Source organism: Hemiscyllium ocellatum, chromosome 4, assembly GCF_020745735.1.
Source record: "Hemiscyllium ocellatum isolate sHemOce1 chromosome 4, sHemOce1.pat.X.cur, whole genome shotgun sequence".
Classification (NCBI taxonomy): domain Eukaryota; kingdom Metazoa; phylum Chordata; class Chondrichthyes; order Orectolobiformes; family Hemiscylliidae; genus Hemiscyllium; species Hemiscyllium ocellatum.
The window spans coordinates 34,095,689-34,108,927 of NC_083404.1; the positions used below are offsets into that span (position 1 = coordinate 34,095,689).

The 13,239-nt window shown below is 39.7% G+C and overlaps 1 protein-coding gene across 13 annotated transcripts in view; it reads right to left on the reverse strand.

The window, feature by feature from the left end:
• Positions 1-2,766: 2,766 nt before the first annotated feature.
• The window catches only part of lrrfip2 (leucine rich repeat (in FLII) interacting protein 2), a 139,196-nt gene continuing 128,723 nt past the window's right edge, over positions 2,767-13,239 (reverse strand). For all 13 annotated transcript variants that reach the window (XM_060822913.1, XM_060822911.1, XM_060822912.1 and 10 more), the window contains 2 exons: positions 4,471-4,575; positions 2,767-3,884 (listed from right to left, as the gene is read on the reverse strand). In XM_060822913.1, coding sequence (XP_060678896.1) covers positions 3,774-3,884; positions 4,471-4,575 — 216 coding nt within the window. In that variant the 3' untranslated portion in view covers positions 2,767-3,773. The remainder of the gene's footprint in view (positions 3,885-4,470; positions 4,576-13,239) is intronic.

A 13,239-nucleotide genomic window follows, 5' to 3' on the forward strand; every position in this document is an offset into this window, starting at 1 on the left:
CTTCGGAAAGATTTAATGTTCTCGAATGTGTATTGTTACATAGTACTTCCTCTAAACTCTGTCTGGCAATAACTGTGTTAACACTGCTTTTATTTGAGTTTAGAGGCAGCACAGTGGTTAGCACTGCTGCCTCACAGCACCAGGGTGCCAGGTTCAGTTTCCAGCCTCAGGTGACTGTCTGTGTGGAGTTTGCACGTTCTTGCTGTGTCTGTGTGGGTTTCCTCCCACAGTCCAAAGATGTACAGGTCAGGTGAATTGGCAAAGCTAAATTGCCCGTACTGCTAGATGCATTAGTCAGAGGAAAATGGGTGGGTGTGGGCTTGTTGGGCCGAAGGGGCTGTTTCCACACTGTAGAGAATCTAATCTAATCAGAGCGCAGTGATAAGTTAGGAGAAGGCATAATGTTCACAGAATGGCAGGGCCAATCTCCTCTCCCTCTTTCAATCTCCTGAACTCCTCCAGGCAAACAGGAAGGGAACATGCAGCCAGAAAATGTGAATACATGGCTGTAAGACGTGAATAGGGATGATGGTGTATCGGTTTAGCTCCCAGATCATCAGTCATACAGTGGGTCCGAATCTTCAGATCTGGGTTGAAATCCCTATTTCTGGCCCAGATCAAATTAAAAGTTGCCCATTTATCTTTGGTATAGTTTGTTAGATGAAATCCTGGTTTAGGTGTCTTCCTAGCCATTCAACATTGAAAAGTCCAGGAAACACAGCTGCTCTGTTGCAGAGTGGATTTACCCTGAAACTGCACTACTTTCCTCAACCCCCCCCCCCCCCCCCACCCCCCCCACACACACACACACACACACACACACCATATTATTGCTATAATCTGTGGTTAAAAGTCCTGTTTGACAGCTGCTGAGACAAGCTGTGTGTTCAATGTAAACAAGGGGGTACAGTAACAGTTGGGGGTGCGACATGGTGGCTCAAGAGGCACTGCTGCCTCAACCCTGCATGAGTGTAACACTCAACATTTTAAGCTGAACACCCTATGGACAAAAGTCCACTTGATTGAATCCTGTGCACCGTCTTAAAACGATGTAATTCACATGCCCACACACCTGTCATTGTGTCAATGGTATCATGTACAAAATGTATCAAAATATCTTTGAAAGTACTTCCAAGTCTATGATCTCTACCATCTAGAAGAACAATGGGCAGCAGATTGTCTGGCTATCAGACTGTAGTTCGTAGGACCTTAATGCACACAAACCGGCTGCCATGTTTCTACATTAAAATAGTGACTATTTCAAAAGTACTGAATTACTTAAAGTAGAGCAAGTCTTTATTTGGCTGAAGAATGTTAAGCATTTCAACTTTATCTTTTGAACTCCTGTGATATGCACAACTGCTCCTCATCCCATTATCCACCATCATTCCAAGCTGGATAGTGCCTGCTGCAGAGATTTGACATGGTCCAATGAGTTCAGGAATCATTTAATAATTCTGTACTGCTAAGCACACACTTAGGTCCCATGTTGCAGCTTAAATAGTTTAGCACCTCATATTACTGTTTCAGGCATACTCTCTGGCACTCATTAAACCAAGGTTGATTGGTTAATGGCAATGGTAGAATGGAGGGATTATGTCATGCCAAAAAATTACAAATTGTTGTTGAATATAATTTTCCTGCTGCTGACAGCTTGCTGTATCTCACGGATGCACAAGTTTCAGCTGCTTTATTCGTTCCAAATCTCTCTCAATACAATTTAGTGTCACACACCACCAGATAGGGTATCCTCAATGTAAAGACACGATTTAAATCTCCACATGAATTGTGCAATGATTTGCAACACCTCACCATGGACAGATGCAACTGTAACCAGTAGATTATTGTGGATGAGGACAATATGTTATGTATGTTTTTCAAACTTTTAATTATTCTCACAAAGACCAAGATGCTCCCAAGATTGGATATATTATCTGCTTTGGCTCCTTCCCCTACTCAATGCGGTCTTTTGTTGGACCTCATTCTGGCAAGAAAATGGCCTGTAAATTAAGCACATTGTCCTAACTCATTTTGTCAATTTAGCAAGGGGTAATTAAAACTTTCACATGACAACTGCTCTATGTTCACTTTATACTTTTAAACATTCTGCCTCATACTGTTAAGGAAATGCAACTGGCAGTGCAGTAATACCAGTGTCTCTGGCAGGACTGATCTTCAGCCACAATACAGTACAACCTCGGTTATCCGAACATCAATTATCTTAATTTCAGATTATCTCAACAAGATCTCAAATTGCCGTAAAAACAGCATAAGGCAATTCAGCATTCAGTTACCAATTAAATGGCATTGTGGCATGCGTTGCCGGATAACCAAGGCATGTTCATAACTAGCACTCGAACTACTGCTTGTTTACGATCCAATTGGTCATCAGTTAAATGGCATGTATTGCTGGATAACTGGCACACAAATTACCGCTTGTTTACGATCACTTCAGTTATCTGAACAAAATACTTTCTGCCTGTCTCATTTGGTTAATCAAGGTTGTACTGTACTTGGCATTTGTATAAAATTATGAGTTGGATCAGATCAACTCTGGTACATCTTCAGCTATCAATTTACATACTGATCTGTTACTGCTAATCAAAACTAATTAGTAGATTCTTGCACTTTTAATAAACCTCTTTCTCAACACAAGTATTTGAATGGGCAAACTTTGAGGATGCTGTTTTAAGATAATTACATGTGGCCTGCAAACCATGTACTGTATAGCCAGGTGTTCTTACTATTTGAAGACAGAAGCAGCAATCATAAAAATAAATTTCTGTGGTCTCGTTATATAAAGTGCCCACAGTTTCATTTATTGTCAAAACCCCCATTCACATGCCTTTTTTCCAGAAAGACAAAACCCTTATAAACAGGCAATACCAGTAATACTCTGAAGATGCAGTCCAATATTTTGTACAGAAAAGGAAATTCTTTCCATTTGTTTTCTTTAAATTCCATGAAGCGAGGAGCAGCAGAAAAGCCCTGTTCATGTGCTTTAAACTAAACTATAGGAACATTTGCAAAACTTACTTTACCTACAATCATTTCTTTACTTGAAAAAGTTGCATGTAATACAAATGACAATTTTGAAATTGTATTTTTGAAGAAAAAATTATGTACGTCATTTTTGGCAGATACTTGTCTTAGGAATTTACCCACTTTGTTTTTAAAATATCTCAATTACAATATTTCAGACCAAATGAATGGTCCATAAATTCAATTGAATAACCAGATCAAGATAATTTCCTTTGCACCGCGTAGAAGGCACTTGAAGTGGGATTCCTGCATTGTGGGGCGCACAGAGCAATTGGCATATGAGAGTAGTCAGATTTTCAAAAGTGTCATGAGGTTATCTTGTGCATCTGTTCTGTTCATGCAGTTGTTCAAGGTCTTTAAGCAACCACTATATTTCTAAGCAGCAGAAAGGTTTATGTAAATCAATTTGGCATATTAAAGCCATAAACAAATCTATTTGTATTTACCTGCTAAAATCACTCATAACAAATCCACAACCCATTTCAAAGGCTCTTAACCCAGTGAGCTAAACAGGCAATACAATTCACAATTAACAAACATATAGACATTAGACAATGCCATGAATCTCTCATAAATTACAAAAACTTTATGCCAACATTTATAAAACCAAAGCCTTAATAAAGGACATCTTTCAGTGTTTGAAAGTGGTTGTACCAAATGGAAAGGGCCTTTAAGTTGTGATGCCTGGAAGTTCTGCTAGTCATAGATACAGTGCACCAGCTCTTTCCTCTTCACTGCTGAGAGAGTAATGCATTTCTGTTGGCTTTCATCTTCTCTAATCGCTTCATCAAGTGGCTATTGGTCATTTCCATCTCTTCATTCCTATCCAATGCTGATCGTAACTGAGGAGGAATTGAGAGAGATTTGGTCATTATCACTAAGTTAACACAACACACTGAAAATCATAAAATGCCATGACAAATTTATTAAACATCTGAACGTCTCAGTTAGCTGTAGCAGCATGGGAAGGATTGTCTGGAAACAAATAAGAATCATTTTTCCACTTATGATGCAATGTAGAACTAAAAATTCATTTACAGTCACCCAAGTCAAATTTGTTTTGCAGGGAGGTCTTGGAGTTGAGTAAAAACAATGTAGCACTGTACATGAATATTTACAAAAGATAAACACATTAATGTGTTGGAAATGATATTTAAAACTTCATCATCACATCATTAAGACTCACAATTTAACACTGAACATGCAAAATACAAATGAGGGGAAAAATGTATTCAGTCAAAAGAATGGAAGAGACTACTGAGGCAAAGAAAAGACCATTTAGCCTCCTGTGATCTGTATTAGATCTAAAAGAGCTCTTCAGAATGGCCTAAAATAGAGTCAGAGAGATGTACAGCATGGAAACAGACCCTTCGGTCCAACCTGTTTCTGTAACAACTCAGAGCAGCATGGAGTAAACATTCTGCATACCTCTCGCTGCAACCTCCTTTTTTCAGCTTTTAGTTCATCCTCTATTTTTTCTGAGTTTTCTGTTGCTGTTTTATAGCGAAGCACCTGTCCTTCAAGTCTGACAACCTGAAAATTCATTTAAAAATGTCAGCCACAATAGTACTGTCATGGGAACTGCAGGATTCTCCCACAGAATTATTAAAAAGAAATGTTGGATTAGCTAGTTTATTACTCCCACCCAAAGCAAAGCTCCACTCGAGTCAAAATATTTAAACTCATGATTCAATACTTTGGATAATCCTCCAAATATCTGAATTATTGTTAGGTCCAATGGTTCCTTTCATTGAGTATATTTGAGAATATGATGATGATCAAATCACCATAATTGTAGATGTTGCAAAAGCTTTCTCATTTTGACAAATGCAAAAAAAGGGCACTTCTTGGGCAATAAATATCCATATATAAAAATGATTATAGTTTCTGCCTGTCATCTCAGTCAGTTGTTCAGGATCCCAGATTTACAAAAAGAGAACCCCTAGTGTGTTGGCCACCATTTTATCCATCAGCAAATTATATAAAACAAATTATTTGGTCATTTGTTTCATTGCTTTTCATGGAAGCTGGCTGTGAGCAAATTCACAGTTATGATTCCTAGGTTCAATAATAACTGCATTACAAGGATATTTCACTGGCTCTAAGTTGTATTTGGATGTCCTAAGGTCAAGCAAGATTCTATATAAATGTACATTTAAAAAAAAACTTTTTAATGTAAAGAATTGGCAAGTTAACTTGTAAGGTTTGACGAAGAATTAAGTGATCAATTAAACATATTTTCTTAAAGAGAACACTGTTGTCCATGACACCAGGCAAACACATCTGCTTCTCTTAATCATTACACCCACAAACTAAGACAACAGCACCTCAGTTTAATGGCAGATAGGTCATGCTTGATAAACTTCATTTAATTTTTTGAGAAGGTATAAGCTAATCAATAAGGGAATGGATGTTGTTTTATATGAACTTCCAGAAGGCATCTGACAAAGTACCAAGCTACAGCCTGTTAACCGAAGTAGAAGCCCACAGAACTGAGGAGAACTTACTGACATGGCTGGGAGGGTGGAAATAATAAATAAGTACTCAAATTGGCAATATGACCTTTGGCTTTCCATAACGGCCTGTGCTAGGGCCTCAATTATTCACATTTGTTAACAACTTGGTAAATGGCATAGAAAGACATATCCAAATTTGCTGATGACACAAAGTTAGGCAGTACAGTAGACAGTATAGATGATTGCACAAATTACAAAGTGATATTGATAGACTAGGTGAATGGGCAAAAGGAAGACTGATAAATTTCAATAATTGCAAGTGGGAGGTTATCCATTCTGAACCAAGAAAGGATAGATCAGGCTACTATCTAGAGAGTATGAAGTGAAGTTTATTGGATGTCTAAAGAGACAGGGGACGGAAAGGGTACCAGCAAGCAGTGAAGGGAACCCCTGTGGCTGTTCCCCTCAATGACAAGTTTGGATACCAGGGGTAAGCCATAGGGTACAGGTCTCTGGCACAGAATCAGTCTGTGTCGGAGGGGTGGTGTGGACTTGTTGGGCCGAAGGGCCTGTTTCCACACTGTAGGGAATCTAATCTAATTTGTGAGAAGATTTGTAGCTCGGGTGCTCGTTGTTGTGGTTCTGTTCGCCAAGCTGGGAGTTTTTGTTGCAAACGTTTCGTCCCCTTTCTAGGTGACATCCTCAGTGTTTGGGAGCCTCCTGTGAAGCGCTTCTGTGCTGAGCAAAACCAACGTAGTGTACAAAATCCCATGCAAGGACTGCACAAAACACTACATAGGACAAACAGGAAGACAGCTAACAACCCGCATCCATGAACACCAATAGCCACGAAGCGACACGACCAGCTATCCTTAATAGCCATACACTCAGATGACAAACAACATGAATTCGATTGGGACAACACCACTATTATAGGGCAAGCCAAACAGAAAACAGCCAGGGAATTCCTAGAGGCATTGCACTCATCCACAAATTCTATCAACAGACACATCGACCTAGACCCTATATACCGGCCACTGCAGCGGTCAGCAACTGACAACCGGAAGGGGCAGATTCAAACCACTATAAATGCTGGAGGAATCAGCACAGAAGCGCTTCAAGGAGGCTCCCAAGCACTGAGGATGTCACCTAGAAAGGGGACGAAACGTTTGCAACAAAAACTCCCAGCTCGGCGAACAGAACCACAATAATCTAATCTAATCTAACTTCCAGCATGGGTTAGTACCTGGGACATTAATGTTTTGGCCATTTCGGACACGTGGATCGAGCCAGGGACAGGAATGATCGTTGCAGGTTCCAGGATTTAGATGTTTCAATAAGAACAGAAAAGATGGTAAAAGGAGGGGGAGGTGTGGCATTGTTAATCAAAGACAGTATTACGGTGGCAGAAAGGATGTTTGCGGACTCATCTACTGAGATAGTATGGGCTGAGGTTAGAAGTAGGAAAGGTGGTCATCCTATTGGGAGTTTTCCATAGGCCTCTGAATAGTTCCAGAGATGTATGAGAAAGGATAGCAATGATGATTCTGGATAGGAGCGAGAGTAACAGGGTAGTTGTTATGGGGGACATTAACTTTCCAAATATTGACTGGAAATACTATAGTTACAGTACTTTAGATGGGTCAGTTTTTGTCAATGTGTGCAGGATGGTTTCCTGACAGTATAGAGACAAGCCAACAAGTGGTGAGGCCACATTGGATTTGGTACTGGCTGATGAGCCCAGCCAGATGTTAGATTTGGAGATAGGTGAGCACTTTTTGGTGATAGTGACCACAATTCAGTTATATTTACTTTAGTGATGGAAACGGATAGGTATATAACGCAGGCAAGGATTAAAGCTGGGTAAAAGGCAACTATGATGCAATTAGGCAAGATTTAGACTGCATAGGATGGGGAAGGAAACTGCAGGCAATGGGCACAATTGAAATGTGGAGCTTATTCAAGGAATGCTATTGAGTGTCACTGATAAGTATGTACTGGTCAGGCAGGCAGGAAATGGTCGAGCGAGGGACCCGTGGTTTACTAAGGAAATTGAATCGCTTGTCAAGAGGAAAAAAGCAGCTTATGTTAGGATGAGACATGAAGGCTCAGTGAGGATGCATGAGAGTTACAAATTAGCCTGGAAAAACCTAAAGGGAGAATTAAGAGGAGCCAGGACGGGACATGAGAAGTTGTTGGCAGGTAGGACCAAGGAAAACTCTAAAGCTTTCTAAAGGTATGTCAGGAATAAAAGAATGACTAGAGTAAGATTAGGACCAGTTAAGGACAGTAGTGGGAAGTTGTGCGTGGAGTTCGAGGAGATAGGGGAAACATGAAATGAATATTTTTTGTCAGTATTCATATAGGAAAACGATAATGTTGTCGAGGAGAATACTGAGATACAGGCTACTAGATTAGACAGGATTGAGGTTCACAAGGAGGTGGTGTTAGCAATTCTGGAAAGTGAGAAAATGTGCAAGTCCCCTGGGCCAGATAGGATTTATCCTAGGATTCCCTGGGAAGCCAGGGAGGAGATTGCTGAGCCTTTGGCTTTGATCTTTATGTTGTCATTGACTACGGAATACTGCCAGAAGACCAGAGGATAGCAAATGTTATCTCCTTGTTTAAGAAGGGGAGTAGAGACAACACTGGTAATTATAGACCAGTGAATTCGTTGTGGGTAAAGTGTTGGAAAAGATTATAAGAGGTAGGATTTATAATCATCTAGAAAGGAATAAGTTCATTAGGGATAGTTAGCACGGTTTTGTAAAGGCTGGGTCATGCAACACAAACCTAGAGTTCTTTGAGATCGTGACCAAACAGGCGGGTGAGGGTAAAGTGATTGATGTAGTGTCTATGGATTTCACGAAGGCTTTTGATAAGGTTCCCCACGGTAAGGTATTGCAGAAAAAACAGAGGCATGGGATTGAGGGTGAATTAGCAGTTGGATCAGAAATTGGATAGCTGAAAGACAACAGAAAGTGGTGGTTGATAGGAAATGTTCATTCTGGAGTTCAGTTACGAGTGGTGTACCACAAGGATCTGTTTTGTGGTCACTACTGTTTGTCATTTTTATAAATGACCTGAATGAGGGCATAGAAGGATGGGTTAATAAATTTGCGGATGACATGAAGATCGGTTGAATTGTGAATAGTGCTGAAGGATGCTGCAGGTTACAAAGGGATATAGATAAGCTGCAGAGCTAGGCTGAGAAGTGGCAATGGAGTTTAATGTGGGAAAGTGTAAGGTGATTCACTTTGAAAGAAGCAACAGGAATAAAGCAACTGGGCTAATAGTAGGATTCTTGGTAGTGTAGATGGGCAGAGAGATCTGTGTCCAGGTACATAGGTTGCTGAAAGTTGCCACCCAGGTTGACAGGGTTGTTTAAGAGGGCATATGATGTGTTAGCTTTTAGTGGTAGAGGGATTGAGTTTCGGAGCTATGAGGTCATGCTGCAGCTGTACAAAACTCTGGCAGCATTTGGAGTACTGCATACAGTTCTGGTCACTGCATTATAGGAAGGATGTGCAAGCTGTGGGAAGGGTTCAGAGGAGATTTACTAGGATGTTGCCTGATATGGAAGGAAGGTCTAATGATGAAAGGCTGAGAGACTTGAGGCTGTTTTTGTTACAGAGAAGGAGGTTGAAAGGTGATTTAATAGACATGAAGATAATCAGAGGGTTAGACAGGGTGGACTGTGAGAACCATTTTCCTCGGATGGTGATGGCTAGCATGAGGGAACACAGCTTTAAATTGAAGGGTGATAGATATAGGTCAGACGTCAGAGGTAGTTTCTTTACTCAGTAGTAGAGGTGTGGAATGCACTACCTGAAACAGCAGTAGACTCGCCAACTTTACGGGCATTTAATGGTCACTGGATAAACATATGGATGAAAATAGAATAGTGTAGGACAGATAGGCTTCAGATTGGTTCCACATGTTGGCGCAACATCAAGGGCTGAAGGGCCCCTACTGTGCTGTAATGTTCTATGTCTGTAGGTGTGTCAGACATCCTGTTCACTCAGAGCTGGCTCTGAGGGATCAGTGTCAAGGACTCTCCATGTACAAATAAAGGATGATTAGGTGACAGGATATTGGCCTGTGGAATTATTTCATAAATTATGTCCACTGGCTAGGGATTCTAGAACTAGGGGACAGTCTGTTCAGGAGAAATGTTAGGACACACTTCTACACGTACAAAGTCTGGTAGCGTTTTGGAATTCTCTTCCACTGACAGCAGTGGATGCAGAATCAGTTGTTAATTTGAAATCTGAGACAGATACATGTTTCATGACCAAAATACGTTAAGTGACTTGGGACAAGGGCAGGTATATAGACTTAGGATACAGGTCAGCTGTGATCTCTCTGAACAATGGGGCATGCTTAAGGGATTGAATAGCCTACTCCTGTTCTTATGAAATTCAAACAGTACACCCCACACAATGTGGTGTCAGGATAGTTTACACAGAAAGGTTTCTGGAGTATAAAAGTTTATGATCTGTTGACTTGGAGGGAAGTTCATTACCTACAAACCTCTATTGATAGCTCAGAAGTTTCAGACTCACTTCCCTGTATCATATCTGTAATAAACATAACTAGACAAAGCATCTTATCTCTCGCTATAAGTAGCACTTCAATCCATTATGATGGATGAAATAATCAGCTCTTTGAAAACTTGAGATCTTAACTAGGGCAGACTAATTAAACTAAATTCACCAAAAGATGGAAAAACAAGAGCTCAGCATGCTGATTCCCCCCTAACTAGATATGCTTTGATTGCAATTTTGCAGATTTCTTTTAACATTTAAATTATTAATTTGTCTACAATTAATAAAACACATGTTAAGTTCAGATATTCCAGCTGGGCCAAAAACAGTGCTGCGTGAAAGCATGGCCGTTTGCCAAAGCGATCAGAGAATTTGCATTTCTTTTGGACATCTCTCAATGAATGGCTGGTAAAAGAAATGGAGGCACAAAAAAACACTGTCCAATATTTTGACTTTAGAGCCGAGAGACAAAGTTATCAAATTTTAATCCACATCCACACAATGAAGGTTTGTGATATACTATAATTGGGAAATTTGGTTCTAAAACTGACAAGACCACATACAGATTTAAGGCTGATGTGTATTTCTCTATTACATGCATTGAGGTAAGGACCTAATTTTAATTTCATTTTTGAGTTGCGGTGGGAAAACTGAAGTGTTTCTTATATAATCTAAGTGAGGCTTTTAAAACTCGAAATGACTATGAAGAGAAAAGAAGGGTTGCTGCACAGGATTTCTTGACATCAAAAGACAGAGACAGAAAGCAGTTATTTTTTAAAGAAAGAATGTGCCAGAAGATTAGTGCATTCCTTTTCAGGGGAGTGTTCAAATTTCTTTCAGAGAGAGAGAGAGGCTGATATGACCAGCAATCCGCAGAACAATCTGGGCAGAAGAAATAAAGTCCTCAGTGGTTTGGATGTTAGGGAAAGAGCAATAAGCAATAGACAATAGTGCAGGAGTGGGCCATTCGACCCTTCGAGCCAGCATCACCATTCATTATGACCATGGCTGTTCATCCACAATCAGTATCCTATTCCTGCCTTATCCCATAACCCTTGGTTCCATTATCTTTAAGGGCTCTATCCATCTCTTTCTTTCAAGTATGCAGAGACTTGGCCTTCACTGCCTTCTGAGGCAGAGCATTCCGTATATCCACTACTCTCTGTGTGAAGAAGTTTCTCCTCAACTCTGTTTTAATTGGCCTACCCCTTATTTTTAAACTGTGTCCTCTGGTTCTGCACTCACCCAACAGCGGAAACATGCTTCTTGCCTCCAGTGTCCAATCCTTTAGTAATTTTATAAGTCTCAATCAGATCTCCTCTCATCCTTCTAAACACAAGTGTATACAAGCCCAGTCGCTCCAATCTTTAACATATGATAATCCCACCATTCCGAGAATTGATCTCACGAACCTACGCTGCACTCCCTCAATAGCCAGAATGTCCTTCCTCAAATTTGGAGACCAAAACTGCACACAATATTCCAGGTGCGGTCTCACCAGGGCCCTGTACAGCTGCAGAAGGACCTCTTTGCTCCTATACTCAATTCCTCTTGTTATGAAGGCCAGCATGCCATTAGCTTTCTTCACTACCTGCTGTACCTGCATGCTCTCTTTCATTGACTGATGTACAAGAACACCAGATCTCATTGTACTTCCCCTTTACCTAACTTGACTCCATTTAAATAGTAATCTGCCCTCTTGCTCTTGCCACCACATTTATCCACATGGAACTGCATCTGCTGTGCATCCATCCACTCATCTAGCCTGTCCAAGTCACCCTGTATTCTCGTAACATCCTCCTCACATTTCACCCAGAAACAGAAAGCTGTGGAAAAGGAGTTTAAATGAGCCCATGTAAGAAATAAGAGCTTCTGTTAACATTTCAAAGATGTCAGAAACAGACAGACTAAATGCAGAATTTTACTGGCAAGAAGCCAAATACAGCATGCAAACGGAAGAAAGCATTTTAAAGTGCAACAGAGTGAAATTTGAATATCTGTAAGCCTGTTGCTGAGGGTTGCAGAATTTAATCTTTATTTCTGATTTGAAAAGTACCATTTCAACTGGTACTTGTGTCGTGTAATAGTTTGTCCTTTACTTTCCCTGTGTATAATAAAACTTTGTTCTTTTGTTAAAACTATAACATATTCATAAGAGGCTGCCAACAAACTACAATGATCAATAAAATTGTGAAAATAAAACCTGCACTCTATCAAGCCAGGTTTCATTCTGGAATCTTACTTGTCTCGTATTACACATGCACCTTCAGAATTTGGTTAGATGAATGAGTGTTTAACGAGTAAGGCAACGATAGCCTTTCCAAACATACAAGCCCAGAAAAGTTAAATAGGATTAGGTATCCTGGGTGGATTAGCAAAGACGATGGAATAAATGTGACCCGAGAATGGAAGTGCCTCGACACAAAGGGTGATTGATGAAAAAGGAACAAAAATAAAAGTTAAAAATAAGAAGGGGTGACTTAATATAGGGCAGTATTAGAAGACAACATGCATTAAAAAAATTAAACATGAACACATAAACAACCGTCTCTTATTTTCCATGGAGATTAGCTCACTCAACACAAATGAGAACCTGGATCTTTCTGGTTTGTAGGCTTGAGCACTACACTATACAGAACTCAATGAATGATCAAGAGTTTGAGTAAAATAGACGTACCTTTATATATAATAACAAATAAAAACAATGCAAGTTTTTTTTCAGCTGGGCAGTGCCAAAACATGCTTCACCAAATAACTTTTCTACACATCAGAGGAAAATGGTATCACAGTCTTAACTCAGTCATGTATACCTTTGGCCTCATATGAAATAGACTTCTACAGACACCAACATAAATTGAAGATATTTTGGTCATTTAGTTTATACTTAAAAATGGAATAACCTACGGTACGTTAGTGGAACAAAAAGCAATACAATATTGACAATCATTTCATGAATATGTTCATATTTCAATTTTTAATTACCAATATGTATATCTTAATATTAAATATTGCATACAAACCAAATTACAACAATGGCAACAGAAATGATACTAAAAATACAGTGTGTTGCATTTTCAAGTTGCTATAACAGAGGTTTTCAGAAACCTAAGTTTTGAAGGATTGCGGAAACTTCTAGAGTGTCACTGTGGGTATTGGAAATTTTATTTTAAACAAGGCTTCCAAGAAATTACATG